The sequence below is a fragment of the Achroia grisella genome, unplaced genomic scaffold (assembly GCF_030625045.1).
Source record: "Achroia grisella isolate CSIRO2021 unplaced genomic scaffold, CSIRO_AGI_Agris_v1 utg558, whole genome shotgun sequence".
Classification (NCBI taxonomy): Eukaryota; Metazoa; Arthropoda; class Insecta; order Lepidoptera; family Pyralidae; genus Achroia; species Achroia grisella.
In genome coordinates this window covers 128,230-153,999 of record NW_026712938.1, presented here as the reverse complement: position 1 = coordinate 153,999, position 25,770 = coordinate 128,230, and the positions used below count along the sequence as shown (strand labels likewise).

At 37.9% G+C, this 25,770-nt stretch overlaps 1 protein-coding gene across 5 annotated transcripts in view; it reads left to right on the top strand.

The window, feature by feature from the left end:
• The window catches only part of LOC131848521 (ecdysone-inducible protein E75), a 116,151-nt gene extending 95,986 nt beyond the window's left edge, over nt 1-20,165 (top strand). For 3 of the 5 annotated variants that reach the window (XM_059198413.1, XM_059198414.1, XM_059198416.1), the window contains exons 2-5: nt 6,209-6,297; nt 13,969-14,113; nt 17,932-18,167; nt 18,275-20,165. In XM_059198413.1, the coding sequence (XP_059054396.1) occupies nt 6,209-6,297; nt 13,969-14,113; nt 17,932-18,167; nt 18,275-19,828 (2,024 nt within the window). In that variant the 3' untranslated portion in view covers nt 19,829-20,165. Of the gene's footprint in view, nt 1-2,564; nt 2,931-6,208; nt 6,298-13,968; nt 14,114-16,387; nt 16,820-17,931; nt 18,168-18,274 lie in introns of those variants that run through there. The other 2 variants (XM_059198415.1, XM_059198417.1) reach the window with 2 other exon arrangements.
• Nucleotides 20,166-25,770: the final 5,605 nt, after the last annotated feature.

Here is a 25,770-nt window from a genome sequence, read left to right as displayed (position 1 = left end):
AAGTAAATCGTTTGTCGTAGCGATTACCATGTATTTAGTTTTTATAGTAACTATAGTACTTATTATGCTTATATACATAGCATCGTTTTAATAATTAAAAGTAATCTGAAATATTTATTGTGTTTATTTCTGGGTGTAAAGAAGTATTGTGCCAACGTTTTTAGATGAATTGATACTTTTTTTGAAAGAGTTACATCTTGGGGTGCACGTGGGAGGATATTTGCGAAACCTTTAAAAAATGCTTCCTTTTGTGCAAAAGGGAAAGTATTGATGCGAAATAATTGCGGCAAAAAATATAAATAAAGCTCAATAAGTGAACACCTTGTGCATTGGCGCACACATGGGTTATGGAGCTATGAACCAACCCTTTTTCGGCATTTGGTTCCATTTTTATTTCACGCAGTGAAGACACGCGGATGTGTGCAGTATATTTTTAATTTAATTTCTTTTCTATCTCTGTTCTCTTAATGTGTAAAGAAAATAGATTACATTATATCGACGTAACTTCGAAATATGATCTCTAAAATCGTCTCTCATATTAACATATTGCAGAGATTCATATAGACTCGCTTTCGTATGTATAACAATTTACTTAATAAAAGTAGAAGTAGAAGAATAAAAGAAGAAAACAAAACAAGTTAATGTGAATGATATTGTAGATATTAATACTTTAGACACTTATATTTTATAACACAAATCAAACAAAAACATTATACAATGTAATACGTAACTAATCGTACTAAAATAATGTATTTAAAGTAGTATGTGCTATGAAAAACGAGTTTCCATATGTCTATAAAATTTACTGATATATAGTATCAATAAATTAAGCGCTACGTCACGGAAATATAATGTAATCAGTTCAAAATTATTTATGGCGTTATACATAGATCAAGTGTATTCGGACTCTAACATAGTCGCCGTAAAGCGCTTGCGCGCCAATGGCCTTGACCGGCCTGCGCCAAAATTTCCAGGTCGTTCACCCGCCTCGACGCCCACTGCCACACGTTTGATCTTTCATAAATAACCGCGGCAGTACACTAAATTAGACTCTGTGGGTATGCCTATAAAGTCTTAAATTAAAAAATTCAGTAAAAGCCACGCTGTTATATAAAGTTGCGTATATATGTATCAATTGTTGATAGAAACATGTTTACCAATATCACGTAAGTAACAACGTACCTATACTGATGCGAATTTATCTTACGTTTCATTTTTAGATTATGTTATTAATGAATGTGACTTATTATACTTATGGAAGCTATGTTTTTATTACCTGTACATATCATTAATTTTGGGTGGTGGTACCTAAGGCCGTATAATGTTCCTTACTAGGTAGGTACCTACCACATTTTTTTTTATGAATGGTTATGGAAAGGTGCCTTTGTTGTTTACGCTGGCGGGGCACCAGTGGAGGATGATAGGATAAGCATGAAGTTAGGTCAGTTATCCCATCGAGGCAAATAGGATGGATGGATGGGGATTTTTACGATGGTTTCCAGGGGTACCAAGTGGAGCTCAACCTGACATTGTACATATAACTAGGTACCACATTGTTTTATTGTTGTAGATTAGAAACATCCCTACACTTATTTGTGCCAATCGTAGCACTTTCTACGTTACATCTTCATCAGTCAATACAGATAGACCTAAATGTAATAACAGAATCTATACATATTTATATCATTTTAATTCTCGTATCTACCAGCAGGAGTTCTAAGAAACCTACATATAACTATTATATGTATATGTAAATACATACAAATAAAAGCTGGTTAATATCAAGTTTAAAAATACATAATTATGTATTTGTAAATAATATGTGTAATACGATTAGGTGAGTAGTGAAATAATATACTTATATAAACTATTTAGATATGTATATATAGTGTAAAATAGATAGTCGAGACAATTGGTACAATCGTCGGAGAGCTTAATAATCCTAGTGGTAAACAAAACGGGGGCAGTTTGTTTAAATCCCGGAAGTAGGTATGTCCCAAAGCGGGAAGGGGGCAAGCAGGCTTACAGGCCGAGACGGCAGCGGGTCACTCCGTCACGCGGCGACCTACACAGCCAATGCGCTTGCCATCCATTAGCTCGATTTCGTATTCAAGTTCACTCGCGTTCCATCACCAAAAATATTTTTGTAGTGTGACGCAACCAACAGCGGCTTCGTCCCACTCGAACGCCCCGACGGACTCTCTGTCCGTGCCGCTCTCACGCGACCTTGGCCGCGGTGCGCCACAAGGTTCGGGTCTTCGAACTCCAGCTCGAGCAGCGGGCGGCGGGGTACGAGGCGCATATCCCTCCAATGGCTAGCCGCGCACGTCTGCGCGCGCTCGTGATTGGTTCGTTAAAGGCGCGGCAATGACCTCGGAGACCGGAGTTCGAAGCGCGTCGATCCTCGCTTCGAAGCGCAGACCGTCAGGCTTCGTCCGTCGATAGAGGTGAATTTTGCTTAACGTACTACGCTTCATTGTCGAAGCGATTGTATCGCACAGAGCGCTGATCTTTTTGCAGACTTTCACTCTTAAGGGGAGGCTCGCGCGGCTTCGAGCAGGAGCGCGCGCGGCCCTCACTCAGTTCGTCGATCGAGCTCGAGTGAGACGCACGTAGCACGCGCAGTGACGGAATTACGTGTAGCGACCTTCATCCCTCGCGTCGTACCGGCCGTGCTTTCGGCTCATGCGCTCCTGTCCTATATTCGGTGATCGAGCGTGGACGACGTCTGTGACAGGGAGTCAACAGGCTTGGATGTGGCTTACGTGTCGTTTAGTGTAGTGTGAGAGAGGACAACAGAATAGTTTTAATACATATGACTTTAGTGATGTCTCCGGACAGCAGTTATGGGCGTTACGATGCGCCTGCGCCGGCTGACAACAGAATTATGAGCCCGGTGCACAAGGAACGGGAACCCGAACTGCATATAGGTAGGATAGTTTATAAAATATAAATGGAAATGATACTTTTGTACATCACTTCATTAATTCGAATAAGTTTTAATCAGTTACAGCTGACTATATTGTGTATTATAATTTATAATACCCAGCTACTTACCTTATTTATATATTAAGGAATGTATTGGCCCAATTTCCAAACATAACAAAGTTTGATTTGAAAATAAAAGTAACAAGTTACTTGTAATCTTTTTACATGTAGGTACTTCTCAAAAACGTATACGCTAGGCACCATCCTACGTCTTTATAAAATATAGTCACACATTTGACACCGTGTAGGTACGTTATTTTGAAACATAATATGCCTGATATTATATAAACATTTTCAGTAAGTAGGTCATATGCTAATGTGAGGACTTTTTTTGTGTTAAATCCGTGAAAATAATATCACAAAAACAATCGATAATTAAAAGTATTGAAACATTGAGAGTACAGCACATTAGACAACGATCATTAAATTTGTTATAATTGATTAATAGCATTCTACCCACTCTGCCCTTCAAAATATGAAAGGGTATAACAATTAAATGCAGTTACTACGTTTTGTCAAAACGAATGGTGGAACGAATATTGATGGATTGGTTTTAAAATTTTTGCACGGAAGGGTCCAGCGGAAAACAATTAGAATTTTATTGTGTAACGTTAAAAGTTACTCAGTCGTAATGATATCCACATCTCCCCCTTTGCCGGTTTTTGAATGTCAAATGGGAGTAATGTCACACCGTGACTGTAGGGTACAAATATAGATTGATTTAAATTCCTAATGATCTTATCGTTTATTGATTTATACTTTTATAAAATTTTCTCTTGTGATTTTTTTTCTATTATTAACAAAGTTAACCGTTACACCATTGAATAAGCCCTCGTGGCGTAAACACAGAAGTATTAACAATTAATAATGTTACGCCAGTTGTGATGTAAGGAAAGTAAATATTATTAGTGTATTCGTGTACGCGCTCAGGTTGTCGTAGTGCCAGCTGTTCGCTGTGTTACTTTTACTTTTCTCTCCGTCGCTTTTTTCGCAACGAGCAAACGAGGCAAAGTAGAAACTAATGCTAATGTTTGAAATCTTGCCAAGCATTTGTAAAAATAAATAGGCAGGTATACTGATTGAAATCACTTCTATCAATATCGCTTATACGTATAATTATAAAAAAAAAAATTTTTTTTTTATAATTACGTTGTATCTATTTTATCAATGTCGTGTCATTGATACCTATGTCCATATCCTATGAATATACCAATAATTTAAATTTCAACCATTTTCACTTTCGATAACTGTCAATGTAAAAAACTGTGCAGCTGCCATCTAGATAATTAATATAGAATGCGGCTCATTGATTAAATGTGCTATAAGATAATATATCCCCATATAGACTAACAAATTATTTACAAACAAACATCGCCCTGACACAGTTTCGCTACGTGTAAAGTAGCCCGTCAGTATTTTGCACGCTTGGGCGGAGTTTGCGTTACGTGCTCTAAAGACTTTCTCGCGCGCTTTCCTCGCCTTTTAATTGACGTAACGAACGAATGACTCTCACACACGCCGCCACTCAGAAAAACGCGAGTTGCATCACACGAGGAGAAATGGCTGCACGCTACTGAGTCTATTGCAATTGCACCAGTTACGTCTCGCAGCGCTTTCCCCGAGCTATTGTGATCCCCACTCGAACTGAACACGCACCGATGAAAGTGTTGCTTTAAGATGAGACCAAAATTACACGCCGAGGGCGGCCGCCGCCTCATAAAAAAAGAAAGTAACACTGTTAGAAAGCGACGACGACGTCGAGCGTCGACCCGCGGCGAGTGGTGCACGCCAGAAATAGAAAGTACCTTCCAAAACGCCTGTAGTAGCTGTTCCTTTAAGAAATAAATAAACGGCTGGAAGAGGAAAGTGAGAGTAGTCAATCGGGGGCGTCGCCCGAACCTGTTCCCTGATCGAGAGCGGAGTCTAGCTAACGCCTCTCCATTCCGAGTAATGCAACGGAGCCCCGTCGCATATCTCTAATTCAACTTCAGATGTTATTTTCGCCCCGGGTCTTTGTCTACTGCTGACCTACTAACAAAATTACCTTACCCATTAACTGTTTCGCCCATATTAAGTTGTATACTTTGTCGACATTTTACTAATTCTTTGTTCAATTATCTATTAGATAATGTAAAGTGTTCGATCAATGTCCGCAGACAGTTTAGATCACTGTTTTGCTTAGATTACGTTTCAGTTCAACATTATTATCGTTAACAATATTGTTGTTGTATTATAGAGGTCGTTGACTTCATCTAACATGAATAGAGAGACTTGCCACTTTCTAAAATAACTATTCAGTATCACCTTGACGCACGCAACATGATACTGTTACGTCATTTATTTTATTAATGCAACTGACTTAACTTCCTTTCTTTCTTACTTGATACTAAGGTATTATGTATATTATAATAAATAATCTTTCTAAGGTACATATTTACAACTAAATAAACAAAACAACCACAACAGTTGGTATAATATAGGGATTGTTAGTTTGTTACTGCATAATTTTTATGGTCTGTCACAGATAAAAATACTAATTATTCTCAAATATACAACGGCAATACTGCATGCATGCATGTTATTAGGCAACTGATAGAATACAAGTGCTTCTAAGGTGCGGGAACCAACACTCAAACCATCGAACGATGAGGCAGTGCAGTATTTGAAACCGTTACACAAGGTCGTAATTAAAATATGCAATGAGCATGCAAAATGTTGCCTAGTCAAGAAATGCAATATGCATGCACATTGTGTTTCAGTACTTATGTGATATCTTGACAAAGTTGTGCATATATGAGCGATATAGCATATACTTGACGAGAGTCAGCGCCGCAAGGTCGCCAAATTATCATCGAAATCACGTGCGTCGGCGTGGTAATGTTTGTTATACATAACCATACTAGCCCGGATGTTTAGTAAAACGCAAATCAAACTCGTAATATTTGCAACTCAGCTGACAACATCAGTGTGAATATAGAACAGTACCTGACCCGCTCAACTTCGTATGCGTCACGTTTCTCCTTTTTTATTGTAACATTTTAATTTATATTCCGCTCCTATTGGCAGTAGCGTGATCTTATTAACTTTGCAATCCAACGCTGAAATATTTATTCAATTAGGAACGGTAGTTTTTATGTCTTTATTAGGGTTTTTGTAACATTATTTATTTGTACTAAAGATCTGTCTATAATTATTATTAATGAAACTTTTCTTGTTCCAGAATTTGATGGTACCACGGTGCTGTGTCGTGTGTGTGGTGACAAAGCAAGTGGATTCCATTATGGTGTGCATTCCTGTGAGGGCTGCAAGGTAAATATAAACATTATGTTTGTAAACAATATATTTATAAGCTATGTTATAATGCTCACCAGCACCGTATTAATATTATGCCACCATCACCGCTGTCAGGATGTCAGAAATGATAAACTTTATTTGAATGTGCAATATTTTAAAATAGCAAAACAGGAACCTCACTTGACAAATATCTCATGTCGCACCTTTTCACAAAGGCCAAATTTCGATTGTCAGGTGTGTACAGCACCAGTAGTATCAAGGTCGCTCCATACGGAAGACAATCTCTGTGCACTTTGAAAAGCCCGACCCGTTGACCTTATTTGCTGCGAAATGTAAAATTCAATTGACGTCACGTTATTCGGTGCGTATCTTAAAAATCGCTGCATTAAATCGTGTTATACTGAATAGTAGTGATAACTAGACGGGTACCTGCTAACCTCGACTCACGGGTCTGTCGGTCAGCCCCATGCGCCCCAATTCTATTAAACACATTTTATTTATGTTGTTGATACCTGTTACGGAATGATCTCACGGGAACGAACAGACAAATAACTTTTGAACTCGCTTACCCACCATATAAACGCATACGTGTAGTTACCGAGGCCGTCAAATACATGCTGACATCTCTCTACGTGATAAGTTCCTGTTCCTACTATGAAGGTAATGCAACTACTAAATACTTAATTGAAATACATTATTGTATTACTACTTATAGCATAGTTTCGGCACTTTATAAAGATAACAGGCCGTTTCTCTTTCATGACCGATATGCGGAGTAAGTAATGACCAAAAAGTTAATAATAAATTAAAATTATGTTATCACAATTGACATCTATTTCTAGGACTATAAATATCATAAATAGTTACCGCGAAACTCGTTAGTTTCGGTACGTAAAAGTTGCCTAGCGAAAGCACATTACGTGATCAGTGAACGTTCAAGAGCATTGCAGTTCACAGTAATTACTTCCTCGTCTTTGCTATTCAAACGTGTACAAGTACATAGTTAAATAAATAATTATATTTATTCACCTTCTCTTATTGAATAAATTATATGAGGTCGTCCCTATTTGTACCAGTGTAGGATGTTTCTTATGAATCCAATTAGATTTGTATTATTTGGCAAGACTCGACCTGTCAAAGGTCGTATTCATGAGTGTGAAAGCGACGCGAAGGAGCAAGCAGACAGGAATATAAGTGCAAGTGAAGTGAGTCTATTGTAAACTGGTTTATAAGTTACGAGTTCGGTCTGCAGTCGACATTCGACGGGACAAAGCTTGTCCTTCAGCCACGGACGTCTGGTCTGGTGCATTGTGCAGCTATGAACGGACCGGACGATAATAACATTAACTCGGAGACCATTCTTGACACGAAATTTAAAAAAGATTTTAAGCATAGAGTGTTTTTTTTTTTATAAATAATCTGTAAAACCAGGCAGAACTCTTTATAAAGTACTCCGTTTATTATGACTACGGAAAATGGATCGCTTATATTTGCATTTCAAACTCTCCAGTGTTTTTTTGTTGGTTGGTTGGTTTTTTATTAATTTAATTTAACTGTAAAATCAAATCAAAATAAATTCGATATAAATTAAATAGGATTGTAAAAACATCTGTGATGATGATTGATGTTAATATAAATCGTCAATTAGCCTTTAAATCTCAAAAAAATTTTACCTATAGGTTTTTTGCAATAAATAAATGAACTGATATTATTTGAAATAAGACGAAAATGTCAGCTGTTTTTCGTTGTAATAAATCACAACCCGTGGGTCCATTAATGTAATGAGGTTTCATGTGTAAATGAGAAACTGATAAGTTTAATTAAATCACATTCGTGTACAGAATATATTCATGTTGACATCCTAAAGAGTCACTATGTCGTCGTCACGCGCGCCAGCTAACGATAAAGTTACGAAACATATATGGAAGTTCAGCTATTCTACGCTAGATGGCGCTGTACTAATAACTATATTGCTACAGTGCTGCCACTACGTCAGTGAGTAGAAGAGGAAAGTGTCGAGTTGAATGACGACCTAGTGTGTAAAATCCAATGAGTTACGCGCGTTTGTGTACGCATCGGAGTCAACGAACTCGTAATTGTTACTACTTGATTACAAATTACATAAATGAATAATACTATATATAATTATTTTACTACTTGGTAGTTAAGTTAATATTAACTTAATAGCTGTGCAAGATTTTGAAGTCAGAATTATTTCCATACCTACTTATGAATTTAAAAATTGTTGTTTCGTATTCTTTAAAGATAACATACCTATGTATCTTTTAATTACGTTTATGTATTTACTTGAATAATAATAGTATTACAATACAAGTCTGTTATAATGTAGGTCTTTAAGTAGGTATTTCTAGCTCGGGTTACATTTTTATAATGATACACTTATAATTCTTAATCCTTTGAATTAGCGATGATGTCGCGTAGGCGAATATACAGTTGCCACGACAACACCGGTGATGTGCGCTTTGTTCTTTGTTGGGCGGCTTCTTTCCGCGTGTTGTGGGTCGCTTATTTTTCGGCACTAATCTGCGGTGCAGGGCGCGCGGGCGTCGACCCCGCTGGAAGCGCCGCGCCACGCCGCCCGTCCGTCCGTAAACAACTTTTACGGACAACCAATGTACGCGCTACGTGAACGTAACCCACATTATTTTTGAACTGTCAGCTTAAAAGTTCATTGATCTTTGAGCTGCCATATTTATTGAGAGCATCGCGCGCTTGGGTTTGCATTTATTATTTCCTGTTCACATTATTATGTGTGTTATTTATTTACTAAATCCGAATTCGTTAATTGTAATTGTATTATGTTTGGGTACTCAGCGATATTTAAAGTTTAAATAAATAATAGTATTTAATGCATACCTCAGCCTGACCTCAATTTTTTATGCAATATCACTTAGGTTGTGAAGTTCAATGAACGTACTAAGTCCATTAGGTCTGAATACTAATTTTATTCGCCCACCTACCTCACCTGTGTTCCTAGGACTCAAATTAAAAACCAAGTCTGTCATAACAATGTCCCGTTGCTTTTTCATTGTTTTAATGGCCTCATGTAACCTAATCTATTAAAAATATACAAACGAATCAGGTAGGTAGATACCTTTATAGATTACGTTATTGCTTTTGTACTTTTGCAAACGTGAACGGGAAGTGAATCACGAACGTGAGTCAGCTGGGTGTTATCAAGTAAACATCTGCACCGACAGGCACGTAGGATAAACTGTTATGTATGTTTCATACTTGACTAACCGATATGTGTAATATATTTAAAATATTCATCTTCCGTATTTTCGTGTCCGCAAAATTATAAAACTACTCCATACATTGAAATATTTATAATAAATGCTGCATTTTAATAACAGTGTTTCAACGGGAACAAGACATTAATAAATAATTGACAGACAAAAGGAAATAATAGACAATCACCTTATGCCATTTATTACAACGGCATAAACCCTTGATCAAACAGAAAGCACTTATGTGGAAGTCTTGAATTATCCAGCGATGTCGCGATTATTAAAAAATTCACCATACAAATTATAATTATAAATTGAATAAAGTAGTAGCAATTAACCTTTTTAGTGGTAGAATTAATGAGACAATCTTATATTCATATCATACACTAGCGAATCGCTACAAATTCCCATGGGTGTATTTATCGTAGCAATCTTAATTTTTCTTTTGTATGAAAATACAACACATAGTTCTTTCATATAATGCAGCTTTCTATGTGAAACAGTTTTTTAATTGATTTATATATATTTTATTTTATTCATTAAAGAAAAACAAATCTTTCGTCTTTATATAGGACACAGTATACATTAGCTAATATCCTTATATGAGAGTAGAAATAGAATAGAAAACATCTGTAAAGAATAAACACTTCAATAGACGTGTTTTTGATACGACTCACAAATTCACAATAAGCTATAAAAGATAGCCTATATCGGTGCTCATGGTACAATTTGTCTTCTCCTTAAATTTCATTACGAATTGTTCAATAAACTCAATTTTGGATAATTATAAATTTTAATACGGATGAGTTTAAATGAATTTATTTACCAGATTACGGTTTCTATGAATATAAGAATAGGTACGTTAGTTTAGGAGGTTGATTCCACGGAAACAGAAGCGATGCGTCAGCTTGTTTTGATGGCAGCAGTGTTGCGTAGACGATGGTGTCGTTGCCCGGCCCGCTGCACCGTTACCTGCTGTAGCTGTCAAAGCAAGTTGCGACAGAGGCTTCTCCGTTCGCAACATGGATGATATATGTATACGATTGGTTTTCCCTATTAACTTATGTCTCTGACTGTAACACAATTGTTAATATTTAAATTCATAATAATTATTAATTTTGTTCATGATTATTTTATTTTAAATATATTATCTTATTTTAATATTATAAACGCGAAAGTTTGTGTGTATGAATGGATGTTTGTTACTCTTTCACGCAAAAACTACTCAACGGATTTTGATGAAACTTTACAGTAACATAACTTATACATCAGAATAGCAAATAGGCTATATTTTTTGTTGAAATATAACGCGCGAGAAACCGCGGGTATTGCTAGTAAAATATAATAGCCTAATAGATCTAGATATTAATTTTTAAAATTGGAATTCATGGGATATTTGATAACTTTATGCCTCTCAATACATTTTCTAGGTAGATTTTCCGGGCTTAATTTTGTAGTATCGATGAGTGTTTCTATGTAATAGTTATTAGTAGGTACTTAAATGTACAAACTGTGTCAATATAACGTTAACGATAAAAACGTCAGTCAATCGCTTATCGTTTGGCGACTGAGAAATAGCGCTATGTCGAAAAATGTACATAGATAAATGGATGGCGAGCGCGACCCACATAGCTGTACAACTATAAAGGCACATAGTTTTTATACAATCAATATATTTGTATGTACATAATCCGTTTGTGTATCAGCAAGGTACTAAGGTATCAAGCAAGTGCAGTAACAGGAAACTACTTGTCAAGTCGACAGTCTAAAATTTAGATATAAAGACTTTTTCTCATCTTATAGAAAATATCAGACACTTTAATAGATTCAGATACTGACCTCAACAAAATCATAGTAATGAATTCCTGGTGCATTCGCGTTACGGTAGGCAGGAGCACAATATAAGTATAACAAAATATCCCCTTCCACACACACAAACTCTTACAAGGAAAAGATAAGTTGGAACAAATAGCGGAATACCTATGTACCTACTACCAAAGGCACTCGTAACATGATTCATATTATCAAAATGACCTAAAATGTGAGGTACAACAAACAGCTCTAGCGTTATTCAGTAAGCACCGGATGCAAATAGAATAACATTTTTTAGGACTCAAAACGAAGTCACCGTGTTAATTAGTTAGCGGTCGTTGACATATCGAGGTTATTTAATTCAAATGGACACGCGTTCTGTTCTACGTATAGATAGGTGCCTTCTGTGGTTTTCATTATAATATGACATAATTCTTTATACCTACTTAGGTTAAAGATAACTAAAAGTGACCGATAAAATTTATGAAATTGAAGTAGAACTCGCGTCACATGGATTCCCTGTTATCGCAATTCACAATTGAATTTATAACAATACAAAAACGGTCTTTAAATTTTATAAAACCGTCACCTGTATTTATAATAGGCATTTACATGCGGCCAGCCATGAAATACCATCCTGATCATCTGGATGAATGGCGGTCTTCCACAGTACGGTATTCTAGAAACTTTTTGCCTCGCACAACCACATTGTGGAATCACCTTCCAGCAATGGTATTTCCGAACCGATACGATATTGAAACCTTCAAGAAAAGAGCTTATTCCTTTTTAAAAGGCCGACAACGTACTTGCAATTCCCCTGGTGTTGCGGGTGCTCATCGGCGGCGGTAATCACTTACTTACCATCAGGTGAGCCGCATGCTCGTTTGTCCCCTGTGTTATAAAAAAAAAAGCCAGGCTGTAGAATTATATGAATAGACTCGGGAATAAAATGTGTCCAAATAGATTAAAAGGGAAATAAATAAACAATTACAAGGTACTTTTTAACACACAGAAGCACAGACATTACGTTCAAAAGAAATTAGGAAATATTTTTAAGCATTTTCTATTTTTAAATGGTTACGTCATGACATACGTAACATATACACAGACTTAAAATTTAATATTACAGTTATTACTAATTATCAAATAATTCGCAAACGCTTTATCGAGTAGTAGGTAGTAAATATTCTGAAGCCGTCGCTCGTACTCGAAATATAATTCGAGTGATATTTATCATAGATGAAGTGATGAGGAATAGTGCGGGGGAGACGGGCAGGGAAGTTTTGTTTTCGCGGCAGCGGGTCGACGACCGCGCGGTCGGTCACTGCCCGCACTGCGACCAATTATGGGCCACTCGCACAGCGCACAATGGATCGATGGCAGTGCGAAATTGGGCCACCGACCCGAACGCCTCTCGCACCGCCCGGCCCGGCTCGTGCTCCTCATTTGCCCTCTGCTTTACCGCGCAGCCTCCGTACCGTACTACTATGAATACAAATACGAAGATTCTAGCATCTAGCGAATGCAACGTGATCAATCCTCATTGGGAGTCCCCATTTCAATGTCTAGAATATTCACAATTATTTTTCAAATAAATAACTAGTCAGCTACTTTTGTATTAACACAGTAATATTGTCAAAGATTTTAATTATGATTATAAATTAGTAGAATAGTAAAGGTCTATTAAAACTTATTATGAAATTGAAAAAGCATAATAAAACCGCAAATTTGCAGTTTACGAGTAATAACGAAATATTAAATTGATCTATCAATCTGTGTAAACAATAAAATGTGCTTTGATGTATCTTTGTTGTCTATGTCCAAAATTGCTTATAAATAAGCAATACTTATCAATATATACGACCGGTGTAGAATTTTTAACCAAAATCTACATATGAATTGAATACTTATAGTAGCTATATTGTCGTTATAGTGACCGGCACATTAATTAGATCATTACAGCCCCTAGAGGAGCGCGCGCGCATTGAGGTAGGCCGTGACGCTAGTTTGACGTCATCGGGCGTAAATCTGGTCGACGACCTGCACGGGCTGCGCCCTAGCTCCCGGGTATGGAAGGGTGCGGTGGGGAGGGGCACGTTGGTTGTGCAATCGAACGGTCGACGACCCGGGGTGAACGGCCGCGCGCCGCGACGCCGCGCCGGGATGCGCCCGGCCTATATCCGGCGCACCGGTGCAGCGACGGCAGCGCATTCTAGAGCGACGTGGACCGTTAGGAGCGCGTAGGAGAGGCAGCGGGGGCCGGGGGCACTCTCACTTTCTCGGTTGGGTCGGCGGCCTGAAAGTAGGTCGCGCGGGTAACTGTGCCCCGCGCGGCGCAGCGCCCGCACAGTCCACTGTCAGTCGCCATCGGTGTCGGTGCATTGCGCGATAACCCATTGTAGAGTACAGTCACTGCAGAGTTAGCGAGGCGAGTAGTGGTGTTGTTTGTGGCGAGTGTCTTACATAGTGAATAGTGCGTGCCATGTCGTGCGGCGCGGAGCTGCGCGAACGGCACTCGGTGCTGGTGAGCATGCTGGAGTCTCGCCGGGAGTCCAGTGACTCTGGTTGCTCCAGCGACGAGAGTTCCGACGAGCGAAACTCTAATTGCAACTGTGATTCCCAGGGATTCTTCAGACGCTCCATACAACAGAAGATCCAGTACAGGCCCTGCACGAAAAACCAACAGTGCTCCATCCTTAGAATCAACAGAAATCGGTGTCAATATTGCCGATTGAAAAAATGTATTGCTGTTGGCATGAGCAGAGATGGTGAGTTGACCTACATTTTATTATTTATTTTAGCAAATAATTTACCATTTTATTCTAGTAACAAAATTTGCTTTAGACTTTAGTTATAAGGAAATTTATATCAGAGTCTATCTATTGCAAAAACTAGCAAAAAAATGTGTGCAGAATTAGTAATCATTTCGCATAAATACAATTTTATTCAAAGTTTCCTTGTGAAATCGTTTTCCTTGCAATCAAATAAAAAAAGTATACAAAGGAAGAGTTATTGTAAAACAAGCTATTAAATTTAACAATAATAAATAAATTGGGTAAAAGCATATAAAATTTATGTTATTTTCGATATCAATGAAAAATTCATTGATATCGAAAATAAAAGTAATGTTAGAATCAATTGTTATTTTTTCATATTATGCAGAGATATCATACGTACACAGAAATTAGGTCATATTAATTTGGTACTTGGTTTGGTAAATAATGTTGGCATACAATTTTAATAAAAAGGTTTTTGGGTCAATTGATTATGTATCTAATTATTTGATTGTCTGTTTTCACGACAAAGTCTGATAAAATTACATGCCACTATTGTTTACTAAATATACCAAGTATAGTGTAAATTCGTGAAAATTATGCAACTGTATTTTATACGACGTTAATTAGTTGCACGTCGGGCGGCTACTATTTACGTTGCGTATTGCGTACGTGCACATAGTGTATGTACACAATTAGCATGGGAAGGTCGTTTTTCACGCGCCATCTCGCTACGCCAAGTGGGACGTTACGCGTCTGCTGTTGCGGACAGATCCTATTTCGTGAGCGGGGCGCGGTATCGCAGTGGTCGTGCTGCACGCGGGGCAGGGGACCGGGGGCGGGGGGTGTGAGGTCGGTTATGCAAGCGCGGGTGAGCGCACGCTAAGCGGGTCGACGGCCGCAACACCACCGCTGCCGCTCGGCTCGTTGCGACACTTGCTCGCCGCGCCGCACGCCGTTGCTCGGCCGCGCGCGGTGAAAGCGGAGAAAGGCCCATTTCGTAAGCGTGAGAGTGAAATTTATATTTTCACTTTCGTAATGCAGTTCGTTGCCCTCTTATAGTTTCTCCGAATATGACTTTGTATTTATAAAAGTTCATTTTTATTTTTATAATGACTAGCTGTAAATTATAATGATGGTAGACCAGTCACCAAAATTATGGAGGTATTTTAAAAAAATATTACAATAAACGTAGATCGTTATATGTAAAATATAACTAAATATTTATTCTAAAAAAATCTGTAAAAAATCACGTAACAAAAGTATACAAATAATATTATTCGTATTTTGTATACATATATATATCACGGTAAATATACCTTTTATATTATGTGTACAATTGTAAACAATTCTGCAAAATATATATAAAATTAAATTAAAAATAGCACAAAAATAAAAAAGATAAATAATAATATATAAATATAGGTTTGTTACGATACCGTGTCTCATTAGTTACGCTACTCAATAACAGATGGCGCTATACGGCGATCACAGCGCACTAGCTGAAAATGCGGCTTAGCTTGGAACTATATCGGTTGTCATCACAACATTCATTGTAAACCGTATAATCCCTTATAAATAATAATATTATACAGAATTAACTAGTTTATGCTAATTTATAATAATACATATTAATTAATCATGTATAGTTTCTTTATTGAGTTGGTTTGAAAGAAATACTTTACAAACTAGGTAATTTTATTTATTATTGTGATTGGTTTCATTGTTCTTTTTAATTTCTTAATATGTATAGTATATGTATCAGCAATTCCTAGACTTCAGCCACGATATATATTGTGAATTAGGTATATGTCAGTAAGTACACTGTCAAAATAAAAATATGTTAATTTTAACATAATATTTAATTTATTACGATGTAATGCTAAAGTAAATAATGAGTGAGAGTTGTGTAAAGTTGAATCACTTTCTATTAATTACATAAATAAACCACACCTCATAATAGAGCTTACTCAAATCACCATTTCACTAGTAATTATAAAAGCAAAAAATAACGCAGCTAGGTTGCACATAATCGCTATGGTCGTTTCTTCTTCAGAAATCGCTAATAAGAGATTCGGGAAATCGTTCTCATTTCGCATAATTTCAAATCGTGGAGGTTCAAGTGATAGGTAGTGCGCGTGCTAGAAGTGCGGTGATGGAGGGGTATATTCGCGGGGGCAGAGGCCTGCGCGGAGTTTATTGACGGCACCCCTCCCCGCGCGCCGCGATCCCCCTCCCGCATCAAGTTCAAGGTTGGCTCGGCGCGCGCCGCGGCGCAGTGCGAGGGAGTCCGGCCCGCGCACTGGTCGTCAGCCCTCTTACTATCGCTATGACATTACATCGGTCCGCAGTTCGGCTCGAGAACGCGACGATTGCTAACAGTGACTGCTCCAGTGTACGCCGCTCCTACTACATTGCGGTGCGCTGAGCATATACTCTCATTGGATTACATCTACTTACAATTCGGATTACAGTGTTTGTGTTTAATTAAAATATAAGTAGCTGTGCTATGTGACATTGCATTAGTGATTTAATTAATTAATAAAAAACTTTCCAGTAGTTACCAACTGAAACTTATCTGTGGCCATTGGCTGTGAATTAGTAGTTATTAGTGAAAAACTGTAATGGTGTCCGATATGGGAGAAGATTTACCAATCCTCAAGGGCATCCTCAACGGTGTCGTGAAATATCATAATGCTCGTATGTATTATTTATGGGTTTTTATTCAGTGTTCAAAAATAAAATAAATAACAAAAAGATTTGATTAAATATTTAACTTTCTGTAATTAGAAGTTAGTTATTTATATTAACTATTAAGTTTTTTAAAAACATATTAAAATAAAAATCAATAACTTTAACCGAGAAAAATATACAGGAATAAAATTATTATAATAAAATTGTTATTCACTATATGAACTATGAACTTTATTCGATATCAATTAAACAAACAGGTCTTATTTTATTGCTGGCCAGAGGTTGCTGAGATTAATAATTATTAATTTATCCGCTTCTTTTTTATTTTTGAGCTACTATCCCTGTGTAGTATAGATAGTTAAATACTTTAATACTAGGGTTAATAAATAAATATATTTTTGACAAATTAAAGTAAAACATTAAATATTTCTACATAACAATAACAAAAGTTGAACATTACCCATACATTTAAATGTAACTTTTATGTACCTGTATTAATCAACAAAAAGGTCACGAACAATGAAATCGTGCATCTGCGATACGGCCCACATTGCGCAGCGAAAGTCGGGAGAAATGGCGAGAGGGCGCTCTCCGCTTTCGTTTTCAATAGTAAGCCGCACGCTCAAACACTTTCACCGGCGCTCGCGCACGAACGACGCAAGCGGCGCTGCCGCCCCTGGTTCATACTACCTTTCGGTCCGCGCTGTACTTAGTGCGAGAAAGTCGTAACACTTTTTAGCGTGACCTCGCGTTTCGCGCTTTGTCACTCAAACTAGTTCACTTAACCAAGGCGCATTCTGTAGGCTCTGGAATATGAACATTCACTAAACAAGGGTGGCGGCGAGCCGTGAGACGGGCGATGAACTCTACCCCCTCGTCATCAGCTGCGTGTGCACATGGCTCATTGTGTGCTTACATACATGCACAATTAACGACGCGACAGCTGCAGTGCGCTCCACTCGTATGGTTAGCCCCGACCCCGACCTTGCGCAACATTTCTCTTGTTAGCCACCAGTTTTATAAAAAATACAGGATTTATGCGTATGCGCAGATCTAAGCATGTGTGTAATATTGGTTCTGTTTAATATGTTTCTAAATTGAGTTCTCTATTGTTGCAGCCGTCCGGTTCGGACGCGTGCCAAAGCGCGAGAAAGCGCGAATCCTTGCTGCGATGCAGCAATCGTCGACGACACGCGCCCACGAGCAAGCAGCCGCCGCAGAATTAGATGATGGCCCGCGGTTGCTGACGCGAGTGGTGCGTGCTCATCTCGACACCTGCGAGTTCACGCGTGATCGCGTTGCAGCTATGCGCAAGCGTGCTCGTGATTGTCCCACCTATTCACAACCTACTTTGGTAAGTATATTCAAATTGCGAATTTTACATGTCATTTTGAAGTTTTTATTGTTTATTATTTTCTATCGTTGTTATACACGCTAACCTATGTTTTTGTTTTGTTCTAGGCCTGCCCTCTAAATCCAGCGCCAGAGTTGCAATCTGAAAAAGAATTTTCACAAAGATTTGCGCACGTGATTCGTGGAGTGATAGACTTTGCTGGGCTCATTCCCGGTTTCCAGTTACTCACACAAGATGACAAATTCACGTTGCTGAAGAGCGGTCTTTTTGACGCGTTATTCGTACGTCTAATCTGTATGTTTGATGCTCCACTGAACAGCATAATCTGCTTAAATGGTCAGCTCATGAAACGCGATTCCATACAAAGTGGTGCCAATGCCAGGTTTCTCGTTGATTCTACATTCAAGTTTGCGGAACGTATGAACTCGATGAACCTAACAGATGCCGAAATTGGCCTATTCTGTGCTATCGTACTCATCACGCCAGACCGACCTGGTCTTCGGAATATTGAGCTTGTCGAGAGGATGCACTCACGGCTCAAAGCCTGTCTACAGACTGTCATTTCACAGAATAGATCGGATGGAGCTGGTTTTCTACGAGAATTAATGGATACTCTTCCCGATCTACGTACTCTCAGTACGCTCCATACAGAGAAGTTGGTCGTATTCCGCACAGAACATAAAGAATTATTACGACAACAAATGTGGGTTGAAGATGAGAGTGCATTGTGGGCCGAATCCGGTGCTGATGATTCAGCTCGAAGCCCCATCGGCTCGGTATCTAGCAGCGAATCTAGTGAGACAACAGGCGATTGTGGCACTCCATTATTAGCCGCTACGTTGGCCGGACGACGCCGACTTGATTCTCGAGGCTCTGTAGATGAAGAAGCTTTAGGTGTAGCTCACTTAGCTCATAATGGATTAACAGTTACACCTGTACGTCCCCCACCTCGTTATCGTAAACTAGACTCGCCCACGGATTCTGGTATAGAGTCTGGAAATGAAAAACACGAGAGGATAGTCGGTCCTGAATCTGGTTGTTCCAGCCCACGATCATCCCTCGAAGAACATTCGGAAGACAGGCGACCGATTGCCCCTGCAGACGATATGCCTGTGCTCAAACGCGTTCTTCAAGCTCCGCCGCTGTATGACGCCAGTTCCTTGATGGACGAGGCGTACAAACCGCACAAGAAATTCCGTGCAATGCGACGTGATACGTGGAGTGAAGCCGAAGCACGGCCAGGGCGACCGACGCCGTCACCGCAACCACCTCAACATCCGCATCCAGCTAGCCCTGCGCACCCAGCTCATTCACCGCGCCCACTTCGAGCGCCACTTTCTTCAACGCATTCTGTGCTCGCTAAAAGCCTAATGGAAGGCCCCCGAATGACACCCGAGCAATTGAAGCGAACGGACATCATTCAGCAATATATGCGGCGCGGTGAGACGGGTGCCCCATCGGAAGGCTGCCCACTGAGAGCGGGCGGTCTGCTGACATGCTTCCGCGGCGCATCACCGGCGCCTCAGTCGGTAATAGCACTGCAAGTGGATGTTGCGGAGACGGATGCTCCTCAGCCATTGAACCTCTCAAAGAAGTCACCATCGCCATCGCCACCCCCTCCACCGCCGCGCTCCTACATGCCGCCCATGTTGCCGGCGTGAGGCCGGCCCGCGGAGCCGCACGTCTCCGCCACCCCACCCCGACCTATTTTAAATTAAATAAAAAAATTAGTTAATAATAATCGCTCGGAGATCGTTTTAATATATTATATGTGATAATTCGTTTAGGACGCGTGCGTGTGTGGCCGGCGCCGGTCGAGGAGAGCGCAATAGACTGAAAAATAATTTAAGACTATATAAGTGTAATTTATGCAATGCAGCGCCGGTCGCGGTGTGTTTGTGTGTGTATTGTATGTACGTATGTGAGCGTGCTCAGTCATTTGTTTGTTAATATAATGACAGGTTGTCGAATTAAAATAAAACAAACTTGTAAAATTTATTTCTGCATTTTATTCTAAATCACCCATAGGCTTTTCATAATATTTATGAGACTTACCGTAGGACAAAAGGAATAATCAAATATAACAACTGCAAAATGTACATAAGAACTCATATAGCAATAACCTTTAAAATAAAAAAGCTAGACAAGATATGACACATGATACTAAAGTATATGAATCTTAAGAATTAATTTAAATTAACTAAAATATCATACATTGCTTGTAAAAGGCAAAGGTTAGATAGAATACTCAAAAACTGGAATACTTTTACTTAAATGCATCTGGAAGATTTGACGCTTTCAAATGAGTAACAAAATCAATGACTTAAGGGTGTTTACTTTGTCTATGCTCATGAGTTCATTTCTCCAATGAACTGAAAGCCAGCTCTAAATTACATAGAATTTGTGGTACATATGCAAATAAAACCTGATCTAACTTATTGAAGGAACTAAATTATATAAAAATACATTTAGGGGATGCCAGTAGAGGATTAAATAATGGAAATGAAGTCACGTAACTTTATCTATTATCCAGCGAGCTAAAATTTTAATATCTTAAGTCTCGACACCCATTTCTTAGTGTAGTTAAAAAAAAGATTTAGGAACTTACGTAGCAACAGGAGAAACTGCAGATTTACCATATTATAAATTATAATACAATGGTTATTGTGGATGGATAACAGTCGGAGTCAAAAGTTTGAATGAAGTAGGAATAGCGTATAAAGACAGGTCATTGGTATTTAATTTTAATGGATGATAATAGAATGATGCGCCCGCCTGCACTAACAGCTGGCAGAGCACCAGTGGTTGATGATAAGATATGCATAAGGTCAGATCACTTAGCCCATCCTGGCAAATTCACCAGGGTTCCAGAAGGAATTGCCTGGCACTCTGGTTGAGTACATTTCTAACAATGGGGTTATTAGTCCGCATTACTAACTTTTTACTAAATTCTCTATAACCGGGGCATATGGTAGATACAATATAAAATATTACAAAATTTGAAATATTGTACAGGAAATATTTATTATTAATACTCGGAGCAATGATGTTATAACTAGGGCGTTCGTCACTAATGCGAGAAGGAAATTACATAGTCGATTGTTTTGAACCATACCAAAATTGTTAGATCGCGAAGCAACTTTTCTCGTCGAAGGTAACTGAAGAATGAAAATGATTTTAATAATAGAATGGTGTATTGTCCTGTACCGGAAGTCAACCTGATATAGTATACTTTTTGGAATAGGACCATTGAATCCCACCGCTTAGAATGTTTTCCCTCCACCTATAGTACTTGAGATGAGGCCCACTCTAGGTTAGATTGGTCCTTCTTCAATCTACACTTTCGGGTGAATCAATCAAGACGATATATATCTTATAATAAAGTCCAAAGAAGTGTAAATATAATGTCAACTCATTTCTCACAGTTTCTCATCGACAACGAATTTTTCACTATACCTTGAAATATAATTTATCAGTAAAACAGCTGGTATAAATGATCTTTATTGAGCAGACTCGGATGATATAGAGTTTTCATGCGAGTTTTTCTGAGAGTAGTGCAAAAGGGTCTCAGTAAAGTTATAATTAATAATAATTCCACCAATTGAGAGTCAATCTTTCATCGCCTCTGTTCTTTTTGAAGCCATTTTAGATATAAAATTAATTATAAATAACTTTTCGTTTGTACCAAATCCAAAAATCCAGAACCTTCCATGTTCAAAACAATAATATAATTTTCTAAATAAAATAATTAGTAAAAAGAAAGACTTAAGCTAACTTCCATATAAGCCACAGTTCTCGAGCAAACCGGCTCCCAAGTTTTAGCAGTGTCGAAAAACGAGAAGGGCGTGCGGTCAACGACCTATGGTCGATACGATGGCCGCGCGACGCCGACGGCACCCGTTGTACTTCCGCTCAGCACTGCCGCTTCCAGCTTAGTTGACCCCACGCATTAGTTCCGTGTTTCAATACTACAACCAGTGGCCACTTAACGTTACCTCACCAAGGTTCTTGATAATCGCTCATAATTTTTCAATGCTCATTTCAAGTACGATTTAATAATTAAATAGTTTTTCCTAGTTCTAATAAGTACTGAATAATGTATTTAACAAATTACATATAAAAATACAATTATGTAATGATATTTAGGGAGAAGGTAGGTAGGTGGATTCAGGGAACAGAAAAATATACCTACTTAAAAACCATGTGCGAATATGTATCTAATTTGAGGTAACCGGAACTAGACAATCAGTACAAGGAAGTTTGGTAATGAGGTCTACCTTAAACATTATGAAAACAAGGTCATGAAAGAACAGCCTTTTCTCACGACAGTAATGTTTTATATTATATACATACATAACATATATATTATATGACCTCAAATTGTATAAGTTATGTATCTATACATATTAATTAATAGATATGGTAAGGTCAATTTGAGGTCTAGGTTCCATTGAATCTTCTAGACAATATTGAAAGAAATTGAATATCATAACATTGACTTTTTTATATGCTTTGGAAATTGGACTGTTTATGCTGAAACTACAGACCTATTTAAAAAATATATATTGTATAAGAAATTGACACAAAGAGATCTTACAAATTTTAACACTGCCTACAGGGAATAGTGCCTTACTTCTTAAAAATTGTCGAATAATGTGTAACAAAATACCTCAAACTATCCGAGAAATGTCTTTTGAGATATTTCGAAATAAATTGCTTAACTGGTTAGTCGAAAAATGTTTTTATTCAGTACAATATTTTGACAATATTAATGCCAAAATTTGCATGTCTTCAAACAAGGCGGGATGTTTTGAACTATATGGATCGATCAATCATTGTTCAAACTACATTCTTCGCAAATAAACGTTTTATTTAGAATTTATTGGCGCCATCTATCGCCTACTGGATGCAGAGGAAGCGACGAGCTGAAGAGGGTTGTGTGTGCAGTAGTGTGCATGCGATTGCAACGAACATTACTTGCATAACTGTAAACAGTAATTAAAGATAAAATAAACTACATATTTATACGAAATGGACTTATTCAGTCATAATAAGTAATTTAAAATTGGCAAACCATATACCGAATTAAGTACAATTAGTAAAGATGTAAATAATAAACCCCTTTTGACAGTACAATAAATACTAGACGTATATGTATATTTACTTGCTATCAGTCTGTACCAGTCAGTCAGCATCTCCTGTTCTGTTCGAATAATCGATCCAACGAGATATCCCAAATGTTTCGGGGGACGAAAAGGTTTGTTAATAATGAGATCCTGGAGGCAGTCCTCACTGAAGACCATCGTGTTCATTTACTGGTTAATACAGACTTTCTCTTATGTCTATCATATTGCGCGCCATGGTTTATATAACGTTCAGCAAGCTGATACTCTATTCCATAAACATCAATTTAGTATTTATTATGAGACAAACTTAAATTATTATTTAAAAATACCTACTCAGTAGTAATCCGTTAGATTATTCAAAAACTTTCCTTTTTATTGTTAAGTAGGTAATTATGATGTTTACTAAACAAACACTATTTTTTCGAAGTCAGCTAATATTGCTTTTGTATAATTCAATACCTACAGTGTGTCATATAACAATATGACTCTCACATTGCAATAATAACATTATTTTATTGTTTGTTGTGGTTTTTTAATTTGTTCTAAATATAATAATTTACATATGTATGTAGTTTATAGTCATGTAAATAATCGTGGTTAAATTGAATCCATATTAAGTAATTAATTTGTGCTCGGTTTACGAGATATTTGTAATGTTTGTATGTAATAGTATATATGGAATGGTGCACCCGCATGCGCTAACAGCATCCCGGTAGAAACGTGAACGTACTTACTATCGATTCCCCGTGTGCAAGCTTATCCCCCGTGTGGAAGTTTATATTTCTGTTTATCTAGTTCAGCGACAACAAACTTTGCTTTGGTTGAAAAGTGACATATGGCAGTAAAATTGCAAGGTATGAAGGCATGATGACATCATAGGCCTTTGGAATAGCAGTACCACTGGCGTACACATGGTGTCTATGTCCGTGATGCAGTTTATGTATTTTCTATCAGGTAAACCGTCAGCATATTCACCATTCGTGTTATCCAAAATATTTGTGCCTTTTTTATTATTAACTTGTACCCACCCCGGTTTAGAATTAAAGAGTCTCCAATTTATTTTTTAAATAGTTAAAATATAGCCCATCGTACTTTCTCGATAATAGAACTCTGTATAGTAATTAATTACAATCGATTTAGTCATTTGTCAGATGCGATCTATTTGTGTACTAAATTCCATTCAATCCATACATATGTATTTTTCAACTAATACGTATAAAAAAATTAGTTCGGTTTACGAATATGAATTTTTTTATTTGGTACTAAAATACTAGTTACACGTATTATTTCTCATATTGATAGCATAAAAATAGCTGTGACGGAAGACAAGATTTTATTTTGTTATCCTAAACGGTAATTACAATAATAAGAATGTTTAGATATATTGTATATGTGCGGCGTATAATATTGCTAACTGCGTAGTTTAAAAGACCCGCGTCAAGGGCAAATGTTATTGACCGGTTGTGGGTGCAGTGAGCGCATGTCGCGTGAGATGCAGCGGCGCACTGCGACCGGCCGTGCACTTGACTCGGTGCACCGGCCACCCGGGCCTCGGTGCATCGGCCGCGCGTGTACCGGGCTTACACGAGCCGCTGCCACCCCGTCCTCACCCTCGTCCTCAGCATCCGCACCACCCAACTAGGACTATACGCAAACCTCCTACCCCCCCTGTTACAGTGCAATATTATATAAAAGGAAATAATGCAGTTTATGTACTTCTAGCTGTTACACGTGTGGCGCCGTTTATATGAAATTATTATAAAACCTTTCTTAACAGATTAGGTCACGTAGTAAATCTATGTTAAAAAATTCACCTTTATACTATATTTATATATTATACACTGTATACATATTTATACTTTGTAGTTTTAGCTGTGTGTTAGTATAAGACAGGATTACAGATTTTATAAGTATAGACAAACGTATGCTTTCACGGTGTAGTAGACACTAACTTTGTGAAGAAGAAATAGAATATTTTTTTATTATCTAGGTAACAAGAACATACCAGGTACACTAACAGATAATACTAATAATAATCATTTATTCAGCATCATAGTACAGAGTAAATATTATATTTCGCTATGCTAGCTGAAAGGGCCTCCACTCAGCTGGTGCCGCAGCGTATCACTACAGCACTGATTTTCAGTGGGGCCACTTGAAAAAAAAATAGAATTCTTGATGAATTTAAATATATAAAATGAAGATTGAGTTAAATGGATGAATTATAAGTATGTGTAATAAATAGAAGAAAAATATATAAGGATAAATGATGGAAATGTTGGAAACGAGGGAAAACTTTTTCCAATAAAGATTTCGGTACAGACAGATAACTGAAATTGGACGTCACAAATTACATTGTGAGGCCGGGGTAGCATTTCATGCACTGTAATTACTCAGGATTGAGAATTTGGTTCTACTGACTAAGGTCTTGTGGCTAAGATATTAGGTAGTTAGTAACAATCCGTTCGTTACCACGC